The sequence below is a fragment of the Trichoplax adhaerens genome, genomic scaffold (genome assembly GCF_000150275.1).
Source record: "Trichoplax adhaerens TRIADscaffold_4 genomic scaffold, whole genome shotgun sequence".
NCBI lineage: Eukaryota > Metazoa > Placozoa > Uniplacotomia > Trichoplacea > Trichoplacidae > Trichoplax > Trichoplax adhaerens.
The window spans coordinates 2,335,630-2,356,742 of record NW_002060946.1 but is presented as its reverse complement, the minus strand read 5'-3'; the positions used below and the strand labels follow the sequence as shown (position 1 = coordinate 2,356,742).

The window sequence follows — 21,113 nt, the reverse complement described above, 5'->3', positions numbered from 1 at the left end:
TTGATCAATATATTAAGATCTGTTTTTGCAAGAGAGTCATCCATGTGATTGCTACTTAATAACTAATATGCTTATTGAGGCTTAGGTTAAATTTTTTAAATAAATTATGATTGGACAATGTATTTATTTTCAGTATTTGAGTTAATTGCGCTGAATTTGGACAGATTTGCTATAGTCGACGATTGTAGGATATTCGAACTTACTATATAGATAGGCGGATGTAAATGTTAAACAGACACCTGCTTGTAATTATTACTATTATATCAGATATAACCTTTGAAATAGAGATATGCATAGGTATTTATCATGTTTAAATGACCTGATATTGATAATCCCTACTAATGAAATACCTTTTTTCTAAAATTCAAATGAAAGTGGTCATAACAATTTTTGATGACCACAAGCCGAAAGTCAGTGACATATACCATTATTTAGAATAGAAATTTGAATTACGGTATGGCTTAGAGATTTCAGTAACATATATATATATATATATATATATATACGTATACGAGTATATACAGTACAAGAAGAAAGCAATATACTTATGTCGTAAAATTGCATAGTCTTGTAAGATTAACTTATTGTTTCTAATTATAATTTCTCAAAGTCAAACAAAATCAGATTGTCAAAACTGTTATAGTTTATAGGCTAGATATTTGGTTAATTTAAGCAATCATTTAAATGTAAAACTTTGATATTGTAGCATTTTTGTCATGTTTCACGAGACTTTTCAGAATTGATATCCCACTTTAATAAATTAGAGGTGTCTCTCCTGCAAAGTGACATTGCACTCTGTGGTCTTCTAGTTAATCGCCTTTTCTGAGGTTGAAATGAAGTTGTTGGTCTACTGATTGCATGATGATTTAATGCCATCGTTGATGGATCGCACGAATAATCCGACTGAGTTTGGGTTTGTGGTTTCAATTTTGCGGCCTTTTGAGATTTAATAAACTGCGTGCATACATCTAATGCTGGATTTTCGGTCCCGTTACGATATGCTGATCGATATGTTGACAGTAAAGAACCATCAGTGTTATTCCCATGCCAGCTGATTAGATTACGAGTTGAAGTAAACTGAGTCCCGGTAGTAGATTTCTTTTTACCTAATGCCTGAATAAAAGAAATTGCAAGATTAATATTAAAGTACTAAATGATTAAAACTTAGCTTCATACAATAACCAAAGATTGTACTGTTAGGGTTACTATGTATGGGTACTTATTTATGGCAATATTATTAAATAGTATTATACAGGTTTTAAGTTACATTACCGTTTCAAAATATGCTCCTTCCTTGGAAAATGTATGTCTGTTATCGTGTAACGAGAACCGATGTTGCCGCACCTCCTATTGTGGAATAGTGAAAGACTTAAATAAACTGTAAGCCAGTCTATATCAGTTTTATTATTTTACTATCTTACTTCAGATCGGAAGACATGCAAGTTATATTACGAAAGTGTGGTGTATTTACAACAAAAGCTTGTAATTTTATTGCATAGAAATTGGTGCACTTTGTTAGAACAGAAATATGGTTTATTTGGATCAAATTAAAATATCTTATTCGATCAAACGATAAAGAGGCATACATTGCCGGGGCCATAAATTATCTGTTGTTAGAATGTAAGCTAAGGTATCACTGTAATATTTATCTAGGGTCTATGGCTAGCTAGCTATTACAGTCGGAATGGATACTATTCTAGAGTGAAAGTATCATCACAAGTAAGCATACTTCAGAAGAACAAAGTACGTCGCTAAAACAGTTGATCAAAAATACATTACATTTTTCTATCAATGGTATAACAATTGTTGTTACCTCCGATCGCTGAGCAAATTTTACTGGTGGTGGGGGTTTTGCTATATGACGAAAGCGATCATTCCAATTATTAGCTGCGATTTTAGTAAAATGTCTGCGCGGGTGCTGTAAATGTAATAATATTAGATTAAAATAATATAATTAATGCATATCATATTTGATGGGTGTTTATTACATTATATTGATATTGAAAATTATAGTTTATATGAAAGGATAATTAATCTTTCTTACCCAATGGCCATGTAAGGTGTCTTTAGTAGTCATTGTGAGTTTATTGTAGTTATGTCAGATTTCAAAATTTATTTTGAAATCGCCAGGAAATCTCAATAGTTATCAATTTATATTAACTTAATTGCTCTTGATTGTTATCTATATCGGTAGACAGTAGCGCTAATCTTACTATGCACTATATAATAAATTAATATTCATTCAATGATATTGTAGTTCTACCATATCAATATCCTTGGAGAACGCGTAGTTACTCAAAAAATTGATAAATAATATTATTTCGATAGTTATCCTTAAAAGTTACTCATATCATACGAAAATTTAGTTTTACAGAATCAGTAGTAAACGATTTAAATAAACTTAACTAATTCTATTCTACTGTATGTCTTGAAAGGTATAACAGTACATACTGTGAGACACAAAATTAACAGATTTTTGAATTATTCGTACTCCATGTTGTTGGCAGTCACTTTCAGTTTAAAGTTTTCTAAGGCTGATAATGTGTTTACTGTATTCCTTACAATATTCAACTACAACAGTAAATCCCTTCAAGTTCTCTCTATTACGATAGTAATAAATCTACGCAACGCTGTAGTAGTTTCATTTGAAGATATTCCGAGCGATGTTACCGTTGCTAAGATACGACAGTGTAGAATTCTGGGTAATCTTTTCTATATTATTGTACACTATACTGACACTAGAGCTTACAGTAGCGTATTGTATAATCCTCGTTTCCATATAAGTTTCACGTTGACACTTTATTTGCACTGTATAATTCACCAGCTACTTATATGATGTGCCTAGAAGCCATCATCTATATAGTATGGTGATGATGTTGCCTGGACATGGGATCACGATAATATTTGTTGCTAATACTACGCTAGATTAAACGATTGTGTTAGTGTACAGCATAGAGTTGTTCTCCAGCATACAAGTACTATTACCGATGAGATGGATAACTGAGCGTTATAGACTTTGATCTTATGGATATAAAATGAAACTGAAAGATAGAGCTAATAAGGCATAGTTTAAAAATGATCCAATAAAATAGGCAATGTAATTTCAATTGAGGTATAAAATATATTCGTAATTTCGTACATATACTTTCAATAGGTAAACAGTAGAGCTAAAGATTATACTTGATTCATTGCAACCTTTTAAAGCCAAAGATTATGCCTGATTGATTGCAACCTTTTAATGCCATTATGGCTCGATTCTACTCTATTTATACCCTTCCAAAAACACCCTGGGCTCAATGAAATCGTACTGGTATCTTCATTAGCATCCTGTGTACTGTAGTCAGTCATCCCTAGACTACACCATTTAAAAAGTAATCAGTCTCTACTTCTGTTGTGCGATGATATGTAAAGGGGTCAAATTGCAAATATAAGTAAATCTTGTCACATTTTCCTTGTACGAGATACGCTCATAACTGTGATGTAATAATTTCTAAAGTAGAGATTACCTATTTCTAGCAATTATAACTAGAGTTGTTGGCTAGCTTTTTTGTGTGATCATCGCTAGACTACGCCATTTTAAAGTAATCAATCTCCCAATTTCCGCTGCATGACTCTATTTAGAAAAATTAATTTGCTAATATAAATCTCACTACTTTTTCCTTTTGCAAGATACTTCAGTGATGTAATAATTTCTAGGATAGAAAATTAATCACTTCAAGCAATTGTTACTACCATCTTGTGCAAAATGTGCAGTCATTAGTAGCAATCATGGCCAGGATTCTCTTCTAGCATCATATGCATTGTGCAGTCATCACTAGGCTACTCTATTTTAAGGTAATATTTTAAGGTAATCAATGCCTCCATTTTCATTACATGACGACATACTCGCATAGAATAGTTGACTTGCTAATATTAATCTCATCACATTTCCTTTTACAAGACAACAGTGATATAAATAATAATTTTCAGGAAGGAATTCGACCATTTCAAGCCATTGTAACTAAAATTCTTGACTAGAATCTTGTACAATCATCACTAGCAATTTCCTTGGAATTCTCGACTAGCCTCTGTATAGTCATCACTAGTAATCTGAACTAGAATTCCTGACTAGCATCTTGCGTAGCCATCACTAGATTACACTATAGAAAGGTAATCGATCTTGTGCTGTCATTACTAGCAATTATAACTGAAATTCTCGACTAGCATCTTATATAATCATCACCAGCAATTGAACTAAAATCCTTCTCTTGTCTAGCCATCACTAGGCTATGCCATTTAAAAGTAATTACTCTGTCTATTTCTGTGGTGTGATGCTATACCAAGTGGTTGACTTGCTACTCTGGGTCACCTTGTAATACGATCGTCCTCGATGAATGGCAGCAACATAACCCTACGCTATAACGAATTATATGAGATTTCACTGGTATTGGAGCAGAGCTCGGTGAAAAATTTCTCAAAGATCACTGAAAATTTCATTGGGACGAAATTTCTCTTTGAATTTATTTTGGGTAGCGACGAAATCTTACTAAAAGCCAGAATAACGTTATGGCTATGAACGAAATTTATAGAGCTAATATTAAGTAAGTGATTGGTGATTGCATTTTTGCTTTAATCTAACTTAAAATGAAGCCAGAAAAAGGGGTAAAGTCTTTAGAGAGTTGTAGCCAATTCATGTGTATTTTAGTATGGAATTTTGTCAATTTTGGCAATTGGACTATCCAATTAATTTGATAATTACTTAGAACTAATATTTTCCTTTACTTAGTCGGCATTTGCAACGTTCTCAAAATCAAACTGGCAAAGATCCAGTACGTAAAACGCCTTCTTATTCAAGCTATAAAAATAACAGCATACCGAATAGCCAATCAAGCAGCAATGAAAGTTCTCAACAAGGCTCGCTAGAATTATTTTCTCAATCAAAATTATCTCAATCCTATTCTTTACATAATTCTGAGGTAATTGGCGATTTCGTTCAATGATAAATGGATAACATTAAAAATACTGATAGTTTTAAGGTCTTTAGTATTCAGTAGAGAGTTATCAACCTAACTTAAAAAGCCAATCTCAACGCTCGAAAGATGTTTACGATAAGAAGAAAGACGGCGAATGGAGTGATAAAATCGATAAACTACCAATCGAATTATATCGAAAGAGAACGGATGAAATGAGAGATAGGTCGAGTAACCTTAAATTTATTATATCCTTAGTAAGACATTTAGGCTTCAATAATAGTTAAAATTCAATCTGCCCCTTTATACGACAGATTCTCTCTTGAAACTTTCCTTCAAGGTATCCAGCAACAAGTAGACAAGGTGATTTTAAGCACCTAGTCTTAGAAATACATATATTAATTCTGGTCGTACGTTACAATAGTTTCTATCATTTATAGCCATAATTTTGCTCTCAACTTAAAATATTTAATTGTTAGATTCAGGAGTGCGCTGATATCGATTGATAGTCAATAATCATTTGTACATGTCATAGTAGTAATCTTTATTTACAGATACAAAAGTTCGCCGATGTGCTCAAGGAACAGTTGAATTATAATTCTGAAAGTCATAAGGAATTTTGTCAAAGCATAGGAAATACAGGTAGTATTTTATTCATTAAAATTTAAAATTTTCTATTGCATAGCTCTAAAATCAGTGCTTATACAAATGACAGTAAATGAGAATTTAAAGCAATCCATGGAACAATGTTGTCTACAGATTCTGGAATCAAAAATCAGTACAGAAGATTTTCAAAATCTTAAAAGTTCTATTGCAGTGGTAATGTAGCACACATTTCAATTAATCCCACGTACATTAAGTTAATCCATCCAAATAATATGTTAGGCTATACCCATATACCCTCAATATATCACAAAGCTATTTGGTATTTTCTAGTTAACATGAATTTTTGTTAAAATTTTTCTAGTTACGAAGAGAAAATGAACTCCTTATTTCGCAACTAGATGAAATGCGGGAAAGGGAGCAAAGATATCTCCAGTTGTTAGATACAACGTACCAGAGTCGATCTCAAGTTAGTCAAATGCAAATTAATGATCGACATAAAGAAGACACTACAACTCAATCTAGCTTGGAATTTAGGAAAACTAATAGAATCCTTGATAGCGCCAGTGGTATTGATCGTGTATCATCTGTAATGCAGCGGTTGAGTAGCTTCTGTAAGCCCGAAGATAATTACAATCCGAGACAGCATTGTAATGAAAATTCGAATAACAGCGAGCTAAGACAGACAATTAACAGTATAAGCAGCTATTGCGAAGTTGATACACCAATAAGCGCAGATACAGGTTGTACTGAGGAAAAGAATAACCACCAAAAACAGACACAAATTTCTTTATCAGATGTCGCGTCCCAATTATTTTTTGAGTCGGATAGTGATGAAAGCATTTGTATGCACTTTCCAGATGACTCTAAGAAAAGCAGCTGTAATAATGACAGAAATGAAAATGCTAATTCTGAAAATGGTAATTTTTCTATAAAACATGAAACAGCAGGAACTATTACAATTAATAGTGCCTTAGGACATCCATTGACTTCAAGGTATAAGACTTCAAAATCAAAGAAAAGGCCATCATTACCTCTGAAACAGTCACCCAGTAAGCGCCAGCTACGGTACTCGCTCCGTAAAGTAAGGCAATGGTAATTGTGATATTAACAGCTATAACAAGGATTTTACGAGACAAAAAATAATTTTCTATGACTAAAAATGATTGTTATGGATTTGTGCAAAACTTCTGTAAGGATGCAACCGAAAACATAACCGGTGTATTAGCTTTGACATTCTTCACCATCAGATCGATTTAAGGATGGCCATTCTCGATTTGATCCATCATTGAATTCAGTATCAAATTGACGAAAAATGGACTAACTATGTTAGAATAGTGTAGTTAAAATTTTACGAATCTGCGTAAGTTAGATCTTACATTCTTAGATATACTACGATAAACGCATTTAATTATAATTGGATGCGGTAGCTTACTTTTTATACGGTTGTGTATAAATCAAATTGTAAACATTAAAAAATTGGTGCAGATATTACGCATTCACCTAGCTAATAAATTGTATGATAGACTCTAATGAGAATGTATCTCAGGTTATCACTATATTGTTGTAATTTTCACGTCCATATAAGTAAGAAGCACTTCGGTTATTTTATAAACTACTCGGTGTAAATACAAAGTGTTAGGGATTTATTTTTTTTTGGAATGAATAAGTTCATTCCAATCATCATTTCGTCTAAAGATAAATAGCTTTGCGTGACAAATTGTTCACCACTACGATTATGTTTACATAAGAATTAAACGCTATTCAGTTGGCACAAGCACTTCGATTTCTAGACTATGACTCAATTTACTTTGAGTATGTATGCAAGTTAACTTTACAGTGATTGTGATTGATTGATGGACTGTATAACAATCAAATTACTGCGATAAACTGTAAAGGCGACTTAATATCAATCGCACTATATATTCTATTTATTGATCGTAAGCTTGTCCAATCCTCTAATCTTATACGTGTTATACCTACAGTATGATTAAGAGGAAGCTTCTACTTATAGACTACAATTAAGTTCATGATCGCTTATACTCTTTTACAAGCAGAAGTACGTAGTAGTAGCAATCGTATTAATTGTATATTCATATGGCAATAAAGTCACTATTAAGACTCGTACATATTTGTTTTAACCCGATCAACTTTCTAATACAATATCAATGGTAAGGATATGTATGTACGCTTACTTTTATTCAGTTATACCAGTACAATATATGATCTGGTTACTGTAATCTTGCTAATATTAATAGCGTACATGTTACGTGAACATACTTAATCTCAATTGACTGTAATCTTAAACTCAAAATTCTAGGACAGTAGTATTAATAATTTCACATTTTCTAGGTACGCAAATCTATTTGAAGATAAATATAAGAATCCGGTTGTAATCAACTTGTATACATAATTTACAGTAAGTAAATTTATTTTATTTATTGTAAACCAAGTGCATAATTGGTGCTCGATTTACAACGGAATTAATCTAGGCAATCATGTTATCTATATCATATGATATTTTGACGATAAATACAAAGAATTCTTCACCATGAACTATCCAATTTCTGCAACCTTATAAAAGCCAATAAGACTACTATTATGCCAGAAATTTTGTTATGGCCTATGATATTACAATTGCTATCACCTCTATACCTAGGAATCATACAACATTATAATGATCATATTAGTGCAATGATATCAATTATGCCTATTGCACTACAATAACTATTACTTCTAAGACTAGCAGTTATATAATGATATAATGATAACTTAGTGCTATGAAATTAATTGCAGAACAATTAAATCGTAATTATAATTCGCAAATGATGAAATTGGTATTACCCATAGAATTGATATAACTGTTCTAATTTACACATGCGCAGTCTCGTTTGTGATGCTAACTTTATAGCCACATTTCTTCTTAAAATTCTAGTTGTATTTTAAGCTTCTCCTCTGATTTATTTTTTGATAGGATGAATTTACTAATCAATATTTTCAGGCTATGAAGAATCAGCTAAATTGATAAGTGAGTTATCGGAATTGTTAGATATACTGTATATTTATCGAGCAATATATGCTGGTTTAAATGTGGTTTATTACACTAATCTGTTATATAATATTGTAACGGCGTATACGTATTCACGTATACAGTAAATACTATCATCGAATGCAGTAGAGATTGTCGTAACAAGTACATTAAGTCATTACAGTTTAGTACAATAATTTTATATATGAAGAACTCGTAAACAATTATAACCCATAATAAATAAATAGTATTGAAATTAGAACTTTGTTATTGTCGTTGAATGACTGCGTCTGTCTATTGACTTTTAGATTTGGAATGTGTATCGTGACAAGTTGGGATTAAATTAACAAGCTTCATATTGTAAATAAATACTGTACAAGTACTGCTTATGTAATATCTGAATACTTAAAAATGTAAGTTGTTGGTAATATAAATAAATTTTCCAAGATTTTATACCAGTTATTTTATTACATATTGTCATATATTGTCATATCAGTATCTTAGCTTTCTAGTATACTCAGTAAGTTTACTATCTCCAATTAATTAACCTCTAATCTTAGATATTAAGCAAATTATAGATCGACGATGGTGCCATGTTGAAGTATTGAAGTGCATAGTATCTATGGCACTCTAAATTAAAAATGAACATCAACTAAGATTAGCATAAGGTCATTAAGCAAATTATAGATCGACGGCGGTGCCCTGTTGAAGTATTCAAGTGCATGATATCTACGGCACTCTAAATTAAAAATGAACATCAACTATGTTGTGTATTCGGTAAATTATTCCATTATGAGCAGCAGTTTGGGTACATTACAGTTGCACCACCACTCATGTATATTCTTGTAATTAAGCCAACAGCGTAGCTTTTTAACTTTGCAAGTAGCGCCTTTCACTGCAATAGGGCAGTGTTACTATGTGGAGCGTATTAGATTAAATGAGTAAGGCCTAAAAGCTGATACTGATATTATATTAGCATATATTGTAATATGTAACTCATGTACAAGCCCTTTCTACTTAATAATTTGCAATTCAGACTACTGTTTATCCGCATATGTCATAATCATCAATTGCAAAGTTTCTTCCAATCATAGATCACGGTTATACAAATCTCTTCAAAGATGAAGATTCATTATGCGATCTTTGCGAAAAGTCTTGTTCTCCTTTATTTATACAGTCCTCTAGCTCTATTTCTATTCGATAAGTTGATAAAGGAAGGGAATAGGAAATTAAGTTGTTACATAGACATGCGAATGAATGAAAATATCTTAGTTACGAACGAGCTCACGGACATCAGTAGGATCTTCTAAGTTATCATGCTATGCTTTAATCAGATACTGAAGAATATATATTTATAAATTTTAATTTCAATTTAGAAAACTGCTATCAGAAAATCTTGTCTCATTTTATGGTTGATAAACAAAATTTAATTTAAAATCTTTTACATTGTGTAAGAAAGAGAATTAGGGATTGCTAAATTTTTTATTTGATTAGGTATATCCACTGCGATCAAAAGAAATGCTATAATTAGCCTTGACTCAGGTCTATCTACTTTAACATACATTCTTGGCGATCGCAACATTAATCATGTCTGATAATTATTGGACGGTAAGCTATGGAGTAGCTTGTCGTACTGGATTCAGTTGTCGTGAATGCAAGAAAGTGATTAACAAAAATGAGCCTATTGCTGTGCGGGATGGACGTAAGATGCGTTTCTTTTATCATCGTCAGTGCTTTAGTGGTAGTGGTGATCCTAGAACACAGAGTGGAAGCACTTTTAACCAAGGTAGGCTACCTTCTAATTCCTTTCAAGGTAAAGCACCAGAGCGAAAGGGTCAAGGGAAATGGTCTGTTTCATCTTATGGCTATAACCCCAGTGGAACCACAGTTGTCGAGACTGTCAAGGCTAGCAAGGCTCCTACTAAGACTCATGGTACAACTAACGCTCAAGTAAAGCGAGAAGTTTCGAAAAATAACTTTTCTAGCACAAAATCGGGCCAAAAGTCATTCCAAACGAAGAGTGACAGGATAATAAAGTCAGAAACAAGCAAAAATACAAGAAATAATTTCACTACGATGAGATGACCTACAAGACCCTAGCATAGTCTGTGCTTACCCCAGCATCAGCGTAGATACATGACTGGTTATTACCGATATCATAAATATAATTTAATATAATCAAAGTCTTACAAACTTCTGTATGTTTTTAACTTTCGATAAGTTATTATACTATCCTATATGTAAGCAATATCAAATGATCTAGCTATAATAATGTTTAAAAATTGTTGGTTCGAATTACATTATAACTTTTAGATATACATGTTTCATATGTATGCACTAAGATACTTAACTTTATCAGTTTTTAGGTATAGAATTGCAATAAGTATTTGTATATCTCTGTAAGTACTTATTACTATCACTACAAGAAATGGCATCAATTAAGTGGATTAGCCAAGCAATTTTGTAGTTCACCTCGCTGCAATTCTAACTATCGATACCTGTTGTTAAGCTAGTTTGATGTCCTATTGAGATACTGTAGTATATCGATTTCTAGAAACTTAAAATTAATCAATCCTTCCGGAAAAAGAGATATCGCAAAATCTTCAAATAGAAAAATAGTACTGAAACTATGTTTACTGAAGATATTGATTACGATGTTATTGCGATTATATTATTTCGTTTAATATGTTTAATTCAGTTTGTAAATACTGGTGTAACCTTACCGGCTAGCATCTCGAGCACAAATTTATTTTTATCATATTAGCAATGGAATCGATTCTGTATACAAAGAACTGTTATAAATTTTATGTAGGATTTAGCACTTACTTAACGTATCGGAAATATGTTTGGACTGCCTGATGTAATGCTAATACGATACATTACTAGCAGGGATCTATATGACAATAAATTGTCTAGGTTAATACTCCGATGCTAGATCTACTACACTGCTCTGCTTTGGAGTGAAAAATAAAACTTGTTAATTAAAGAAGTGATCACAGAATTCTATTTTCTGAAACTTTTATCCTATCGTTCAATATCCTGATAAATCCTCTTACCAGGAAGGAAACGAATCAGTGCGATGATATAGTAAAGGAGCCGCTATAAAATTTCGACAGTACTGGTCTGCATCATCAACCCTTATTTTAATCGTGTACATGGAAGGCAAATTAAATCAGAGCTCTGGATGAAACGAATGTTTTACTTTAGTAATTATTGTACAGTAACCTACTCTAAATGAAATTAAGTAATACTGTATAATAGACAGCATGAGCCGTATCCAAGTTGCTAGCTGCAAATAGATGTCATCAGGAAATGAATTTATAAAATTAAGTTTGTTGAGCATTGAAGTCTGAGTTAGATATCTAGAGAGTATAGGCAACATATCATTTTAACAATCCATAGCTAGGTGTACGAGATCGATAATCTTTCTATACAAACTGAAATTATGTCACCGCGTTCATATTAATCGTCTTTAAAAATTAAACTCCCATATTTAGTTTCACCTGATTAGAAACTATGAGCCAGACCAATCACTGGTTTTAATGTTGGTTATACTGTAGAAGCACTTTCAAGTCTTGAATTTTTCGAAAAGAATAAAAATTTTGTGAAGTAATTCCTGCTATTGCTGTCGTACAAATGATAGAATTCTATATAAAGAATTCTGCTAAAGGTAGCTTGCTGTATATAACTATAAGAATGATTAATCTATTCAAATCGATACAATTTTACTCTAGTACTTAAGTTATTCATAGCGATTTTGTTTATTTATTTAATAGGAGAAATGGTACAACAACGAAAAGAATGGAAAAAATATGATAATTCCTTGTAGATTTATACGCTATATGTATATATTAAGAGAGAAAGAGAGAAGAGAATATACTGTAATGATTATTTTACAGTACCAAATTGGTTACAGGATTGGCAACAAACTATAAATAGAGTCAAGTTTCGAAGACAAAGGTAGCATATAAGTGAATTAAGCTTGGCACCCATTTTAACATTTGAGGTATGATTTTACTGCTGCCCTTCCAGTCAAATACTAGAATATAATTTTTTATTGCCATCGCCAAAGCTGTTGTATTTAGAGATTGGGGTATGTAAATGTTGCCTGTAGGTCATTAATTCAATACTAACAGCGATAGATGTATTCTATTGCTCCATTTTCCCTAAGTTTTCACGGAAAACTGTAACGATAGCTTATGCTTCGCTGCAGCAGTGATTGATTGCCATGGATTAAACCATGAATGAGACTTAGCGAAGTTTGGACGCAGGCTATTCTCTAAAGTGAAATTATACTCTATCGCAATTATAATTATCATTGGTAATATGGTACATTCGTATATTGAATTTAATGGAGACAGAAATCATAAATTATGGAGATTATAGTGTTAAAGGATTGCATTAGAAGTGATAAATGTGCTTTACTTGAGGAATATTGCTGTTGTTTTTCATTCGCAAACAGTAATCAGCTGCAGTGTTCTTTGTTATTACTGCACTATATCTTAAGTGCATATATCAATCTTGTACTTGATATGTTATAATCATTCGTCTATTATTTTACGTAAAACTGCAAGGCTGCTCCAAACTAAAAATCTGTTATCCATTACAACGGTCATTGTCATAGATCACTGTTGCAATGGAATAAGTTGCTGTCGTAAAGTTAAAAAACTTAGATTTAGCGTTAGAGAGATCTTTAGGTGATAGTCTCGAAAGTAATTAGATGTATGTGAGTTCTGTATTGAAGAATACCGGAGGATTTTTCGTTGATAAACGCTAAGCAATGATGCAGGTATCCTTAGATATTGCTATCATGTATTAGATGGAGGTTAATCCTTTGGCGTGGATTTTTATCCAGTACATCTTGAATTTAGCATACGGCAATCCAGTCGGCTTTTGATACATAAGGGCTCCATTACCAGTTTCACTGCGTTCGACTGTTAGAGCTTTTCTTCATTTTTGGGGGGACTAAAAACTGTCCAAATCCTCTATAGTAATATCCTAAATCCACTTAAATGATAATGTTAATAGACTACGGTTGTATTTTAGAGTCTGATTACTGAACTTAGTAGCTATAGATACATATCTGCTATAAAGTATAGTCCAGGCCCTCCTTATTGACGAATTCTTCGATATTTTGTACTAAGCGATCGGTGCTGAAATAATCTATACTTTACTATACGCCTATTTTTTTCCGTGCCTTTTTCTTATCCGTGGATATAGGGGTTGTTATCGATGGCAAGCACTTTTCGAATCCAATATAGCTTTTGACGATCATTAATAGACTTTCTTGTACGAATGATTTTGACCTATTTTGTAGTTGTAAACTACAAAGTAAGGCATTTTGAGTTGCCTAGTAATAAGGGCTACAATAGCGCGCCGTTAAATAATTATGCAGCCTATTGCCGTTCACAAATTAATGAAACATTAGTGATCTGTTCCAAAATGATAGACTGTCGAAATAGCCGTTTATTTAAAATGCAAGTGAATGCATTTTAAACGGTAATTGTCACTATTAGGACTGATTATCCAGTCCTTTTCTAGTTTCTAAATAAACGAAATTCTGTCATATAATAAATGTAAAAGGATCAAAATCCAAAGTAGTTATCAATAGCAAGGATAGACGAGTTTTTACTCTACACAGACGGCGAGATAAAACTAAATGGAAATTACATAATTTATTATCTTGAAGATATAGACTTGCAGGACATGGGACGAGAAGCGGATCTTATAAAAGCTGCGATAGCTGGCGATGTCTCAAAGTTAGAGGTAAATCATAGAGAATATAAAGGTAGAATTATCTAGACTGAATATAATGGCGAATAAAGTATACTTTGACTAGAATAATGTGTCAGATCTCATTTATGAATTTTGAATGTAATGAGAGGTAAAATGGCCAAGAGTAGCTTAGGTAGAGTATTGATTTGATCCAATTAAAAAATGTTTCATTATGTTTGGACCAGAAATTACTCAATCCAAATCGAAACTTTTTTAAGAAAATTATCCCTGGATCGTCTGCTACCAACGATCATGACGATGGCGAGGTTTCCAATCATGGAATGGAAAAAATTAAAGTTCATCACATCGATGTCAATTGTCGTGATGAGAATGGTTATACACCATTAATTCTGGCTGTACTACATGGTTAATTAACAACTTTAAATTCTTAGATTGTTTCAGTGGTGATGGATTTTGATTGGATCGAATTTTTCTGTATTTAAATTAGGCAATCATGATGCTGTAGAATGTCTTCTAAAATATTCTGCTGGAGTAAACGAAAAAGATCCCCGAGGGTAATAGCAACGGCCTTAATTAATAATATCGATTTTCTTGAAGAATGATTTGAAGAACTACTTAATCTAGTCATAGTGCGATAAAGTTTAAACTTTATTCCGACCAATTTTCTTCACGAACTACTTGAAAGCTAATTGATACCTAAAATAAGATAGCTTTTAAACACTTTTCAGTGCAGTATTTCCCTCTCAAGTAAATCACAAAGTTACTGCAATAGATCTAATAACTAAGGCGATATAGCTACAAATATTTCTTAGGACAATCTTGGCTAATAAGTGATTGAAAGAATTGATTGATCTACTGTGTGAACGAGATTGATTTAGGCATCTACACCAAAAATTGCTTCAATTAACCTGTTGAATGATATATTATCGTCTTAAATTTTCATCGTAATAATTTTTGTCGGAGGATGATTTATAGTGTTGATCGCTAATCGTTTTATTTAGTTTCAAGCTTGATTAAGTGGTTGCATTGATAAACAATTTCAGTAACTTACGAATTTATTGGATTTTATACCTTAGCAATGGGGCTCTCCATATTGCTGCATGGAAGAGTAAAAGCGATATCGTGGATGTACTCTTGCAAAATGGCGCTGGAGTAAGTTGAAAGAATAACGTTAAGTTGCATTGCAAAAGTAGAAGGACAACCTAATGATACCTTGAATGGCTTAAAGAGCATGTTCATGCAGTTAATAACACTTAATAATCATCCATTGCTGATGTCGATGAAATATTAGGTCAATGATTCCAATAATAACGGCAATTCTCCTCTCCATTTTGCATGCCAATATAACAGTGATGGGAAAATTTATACCGTTTTACGTCTATTACAGGTAAATTGCTACCAAGTTTTAATGTAACTCTTCAATACGTGAGGATTTATCTTGGATTTGTCTGTGATTAACTGATGTTTTCACTTCCCGTTTAGTGGCCAAACATTGATGTGATGAAAGTAAATAACAGCGGTCAGACTGCTCTTGATTTAGCTGCTCAATACGATAAAAAAGGTAAACAAAGAATAAAAAATAATTGATTGATCGAGGGCAATTTAAGATTTCTGCGAGGAATACTTTCCTTCGAAATTTTCCTCATCTGTGTTAGAACAATCTGTAGCATTTTGATCCATTCAATTATAGTAAACTTTTATGACATGTCTGTATCATTTTACGTTATTTTAAAGTATCAATCTTGCATCAGTTTATAACGAAGATATTACACCTAATGTCGAATACTAATTACACCAAGTTGATGAGGTTATCAATGGTTTAAATCAAGAGTCTAATTTTTATAGGAAAATGTCATACATACAAGTATTATACAAGTATCGATTTTAAAGACTGTTAGCAATTTAAACGCATGCCTGATTGTATTTAAATACGTCTATTTTGCTTCTTTATCAAAGTAGGGACCTTTAAGAGAAAATTTTCTCTTAAAAGTCTCTAGTCAAAGTATATTTGGGATTATGTTTTAGAAAAATAGAGACTGAAGAAAATCTTAAATTCAGATTTAAGAATCATAATCACATTGATAGAAACTTTTTATACAAAATTTAAAGCTAAAGTAATTCTTAGTAGGCATAATTTTATCAATCAGAAGCTATCTTTCATACCGATTTAGTATAATTAATAGCCTAAAAGGGATTTTATATGCAATAGATCATACCTAGTTATGTTGCAGATAGAACGCAAGTGGAATTTTGTATCCTTTAATTTCAATTACCCGATGCACCAAAGAATCTTCTCCATTTTGCACGTTGATAACTTTTTCCTTCTTTAATTATGTATTTAAATATGGAATTCAACTGGTAGAAATTGTTTCATTATTACTGGATCATCAACCCAAACTGATTTCCTCGACCTATTCATTGATAGAAGCATCAAAAACAGGTTCTTAACCTATTCGGCTCTTCCTATCTGTAGAAAATTATGCGGAACTACTATCGTATTCATTATTATAATTATTACAGGTCGGACTGCTATCGTTGAAATCCTTCTGGATGCTGGCATGGATCCCAACTTGGACGATTCATTAACAGGTTAGAAGTAATAATAATTTTCGCTGATTCTAGCTGCATTTAAAGATATCATGATAAAGTTTTCTTATCACATTTTCACTACTTAGTTTAATTAGACAATTTAGCGGAAATTGTATTTCATTCATAATACCCAGTTCAGAATACAAGACTTGAGAAAGTACTCATAGATGTCTAATAATTTCCATTTTTTTCAATCAGGAACGTGTGCTCTTCATGAGGCAATTCGGTATTATAGGTAGGTAGATGGAATAAATCAAGATGCCAAGATAAAACTGGAAGCTGTAACAGCGTTTAGTTGCTGATTTTGAGAAAAAATTTGGTTTCATTTTACTAAATTGCTATAGAACGGATATCGCTAGGCTATTATTAGAATTTGGTGCAGATCCCAATCACAAAAATTGGAAAGGACAAGTAAGGAAAGCGATAATACATTCTAGTGGCTTCTATTCGATTACAGATAGAAAATAATCTATACTGCAATCCTTTTAGCTTGTTCACGTATACGTGTAATGAAGTAGAAATAGGCCTTATAAATCATTTAATTCATTATAAGGGTACTTTTCTAATCACTACTCTACGACTACAGATTAGTAAGGATTCATGTGATAGTCTCATTTTATAATTAGAAGTTATAATAGAAGGAAATAGTCATTGAAAACGGTTTAATAAAATTCAATTACATAACTTTAATAACTTTTATTAGATATTAGAATTTGTAGTAGAATAGAAGTAGGCATTAGAAATTGACTAAAATTTTGCAGAGCATTTTACTGGTTAATATACCAAAATGACTAGACATATTAATTGTGCTTTGATCTCAGCTCATTTTAGTGGAACAGAAATAACTGTTATAGTCTACTTATACGATTTCAGTATACAGTTTTAAGTGATAATTTATTGTTATTTAAAGGTTCCACTCGATTGTTTAAAGACCATTCCCGAGAATATTGCAGCTGAATTTCGCGAAATGATTAAAGGTTTTATATAGCAACAATTTCCTTTATATTATATCTTCCTACGAACACTAATAGATCTTGTAATGATTTATCATAGTTTACTATGTGCAAGAAATACTAATATACACAGCGTAGGAGTGTCTTACATTCAAATCGGTATTATAATCTTTTATTAAATTAATTTATTTTCCTTCTCAATTAGAATATGAACATAAAACTGTTCGAACTCCTAAGGTAATGCAAGAAGATGTTCATTCACTACAATCATAAACAAATAAAAGAAAGTTTTTGCTTTAATTATAAATAATTTATTTTCCATTTTATATCAAATACTTTCAGGCAATTGAAATTAATGACCTAATTATATATATAATTATTAAACTATATTATAGACGATTCCAATAGCCAAGCCTGCTAGGCCTAAACAGGCTTATATAACGGATATGGAAAAAAGTAACTTTCAGTATTCAAATTTTGACAATTTCAGTGTTAGGAGTTGATTAATGGTTAATTAAAGATTCTCGATGTATTTAATGTCATAGCTGATATTTAGAAGATTGTTTTACTGCGATTTAGTCCAGGCTAGATTCAGATATTATACATTACAAATATACCCTTAGCAAAGCTTAAAATCTGCATACGTATCCGTCATTGACATTTACCAAGTTTTACTTCATCCTTTCTTTAATACCATAGTTCGTAGATTATATGGATATTTCAACTTAATCTTATTTTTAAATGCAAAAGAGTACACTATTAACCAGTTTAATGTCTATTAAATGAATATTTTACTGAGAAAGTAAAATTTTAAAAATATAAATGATATTTTAGGATCATATCCTTTACTTAAAAATTTTCTCTATTGGACGAGAAACGACCCTCTCCATTCTAGTGAATGTGATCCAAATCATCCCTGTGTTAATATATTAAACGGTAAGTAACGACTAATAAGCCATTTATCTAATCAATTTTTATAAACAGTAAAGTTAGGGAGTAGACTACTAAACACCGATATTTAAAATACTTAAGAATGAGCTAATGCTCTCTTTTTATTTTTTATTGTATCCATAGATACACCCAACAAATATGTTGTCTTTAATGACAAAAAATATTGCTCAGTGAGTTAGCTAATAGTATTACAGTAATTACTTGATCTCAATTGCTGTAGAATTCGTTAAAATTATTAAAATTTAAATAATAAAAAATTTACTTACTTGATTTAAGTTGCTGTTGTAAAAATTTTGATGTTATGGACTGGATGTCAACTCGATAGTCCGTACTTAATTCGCTAGAAGCACAAAGCTATTCTGTTATAGTTGATTTTTTTGGTATATCACAACATATCTATTAAGTCAACTTTGTTGGATTGATTTATTTTCAGGTAGTGTTTGACTTAAATGACTATCACATCATTACTGGTATCAGAATCACTGGATGGTAAGTAAAAATAAAATGATGAAAACATAGTTTGAACTCAATCCAGTGCAGGTAAAGTGTCATAATATTTCTACTTGCTAGCATTCAGATTTTATCTATGTCGATCGGTATATAGTAGTAAAGAATATATTATATCAATCAGCTACACATTTAGATTACTATTCATTTTCTAGTTTAGTATCTGCTGACGTATTTGGTGTACAAGACAGACTAGTTGATTAAAATGTAGTCACTTACTTAATATAAATGGATTGCACCATTGCCGCTTCTCTAGATATCATTGTGACATTATTTTGATCGTTCAATTTATTATCAAAGTATATAATTTAAACGATATATTAAAACACTCAAAGGATGTACAAGTATAATAATATATCACGTGGTTACTGATAATTAAGCATACCAACAGCAACATATTTTTCGGTATATTTGGGAGATGATTTGTATCACTTATCAGATATATCAACGTAGATATTACATCTCGGCATATTCACGAGATTACATCGGTCAATTAGATATCGAAGGTGTCATTTTAAAAATATGTTGACTCTAAGAGGAAACATAATGGTATAATTTGGCTATTGATAATTAACTCTATCAACAGGAATAGTCCTAAAATGCTTAAAGAATTTGCTATTGAAAGAGGCAGATCTATCAGGTAAGAATTTAGTTTATGGAGATCTACTCATTACGATTGCTTCATTGAGATGAAGTATTTGATACGGAATTAAAAAAAGAAAGAAAAATTGCATAAAATACTTAGCTATTGTGTATATGATAATAGAGGCCCATGGACGTCTATAAAAACGTTTAGTGCTGACCTTCGTGGACCATCTAATTTAGTTGAAGCAGGTAGAGCTCATAGTATCATCTTCAAACGTCTAATAAATTAACATTTAATCTACAAGTTAGTTTATAGTAAAGATTTTAATTTATTCTTTTAGGGTTACCACAAAATTTCAAAGAATTCGAATGTATTGGTCAGGTAGGAACTATAAGGGATTGTAAAAAAAATACCAGAAAGGTTGATGTAATATTAAAACGGTCTAACTTTAGTACTTTTTTGCATGACTTTACAAGCACTATTTCTCATATTATTAATTAGTCACTACAATAAAGCATCTTTCTCAGTATTTAGATGGAATAATTCAGATCTTATTTGTTTTTTATGTCAGTATTTTCGATTAATGATATATAACAATCATGGAGGTGATCGAACATGTTTTCATAGCATCAAATTCTATGGAGTTGGTAAGGCACTATCATAATCGTTGAATACTGTCTTATCGAAATATCTTAATTCTATTATAACAAGAAACTATTGTTGGAGAAATAATATAGATTAAAATTATCATATATTGTTCAAATATACTATCATTGATCATTAGGAGTTGTATCATGACTTCTGTGATGACTTCTATTGTGATGTCGTCTGCATACATTTTAGATACTGCTAGATGATGAAAGTGTTAATAGAATATTGTTGTTATTGCTGATAATATCTAAATAAAAGTGCTAATTAAATCAATGTACAGTATAATATGAACTATTTTGGAAGTACTGAAATCAGCTCGTTTTGCTACCAAATTTGCTTTGATATCTTGATGCTTCACATAGTACTTTATCTACATAAGCAAGAACTACATTTAAAAAAACCTCCATGCTTGATGCTGCATTATCTATCATACTGCAAAAATATTTATTATAATTGTATCATAATAATAATCTGTACTAGGGTACTGAAGACAGAACCACTGATTCGTAATTTATTTTTACAACTTCTAGAACTTGGAGTTATGCGTTGGTTTGATAAAA

General features: G+C 31.5%; 3 protein-coding genes across 3 annotated transcripts; 2 read left to right on the top strand and 1 right to left on the bottom strand.

The window, feature by feature from the left end:
- Positions 1-119: 119 nt before the first annotated feature.
- Positions 120-2,077, bottom strand: TRIADDRAFT_63834 (expressed hypothetical protein; the record flags this gene model as incomplete). Its single annotated transcript, XM_002111371.1, has 5 exons — positions 120-287; positions 546-1,113; positions 1,273-1,347; positions 1,814-1,918; positions 2,045-2,077. The coding sequence occupies 4 exons, from the start codon at positions 2,075-2,077 to the stop codon at positions 715-717; spliced, it is 612 nt and encodes a 203-aa protein (XP_002111407.1). The 3' UTR covers positions 120-287; positions 546-714.
- A 2,468-nt stretch (positions 2,078-4,545) lies between these two features.
- On the top strand, positions 4,546-6,651 carry TRIADDRAFT_55394 (uncharacterized protein; the record flags this gene model as incomplete). Its single annotated transcript, XM_002111870.1, has 5 exons — positions 4,546-4,580; positions 4,766-4,955; positions 5,504-5,591; positions 5,635-5,768; positions 5,917-6,651. The coding sequence occupies 5 exons, from the start codon at positions 4,546-4,548 to the stop codon at positions 6,649-6,651; spliced, it is 1,182 nt and encodes a 393-aa protein (XP_002111906.1).
- A 3,516-nt stretch (positions 6,652-10,167) lies between these two features.
- TRIADDRAFT_55393 (uncharacterized protein) lies at positions 10,168-10,665 on the top strand (the record flags this gene model as incomplete). The annotated part of the gene is made up of 1 exon (XM_002111869.1): positions 10,168-10,665. The coding sequence occupies one exon, from the start codon at positions 10,168-10,170 to the stop codon at positions 10,663-10,665; it is 498 nt and encodes a 165-aa protein (XP_002111905.1).
- Positions 10,666-21,113: the final 10,448 nt, after the last annotated feature.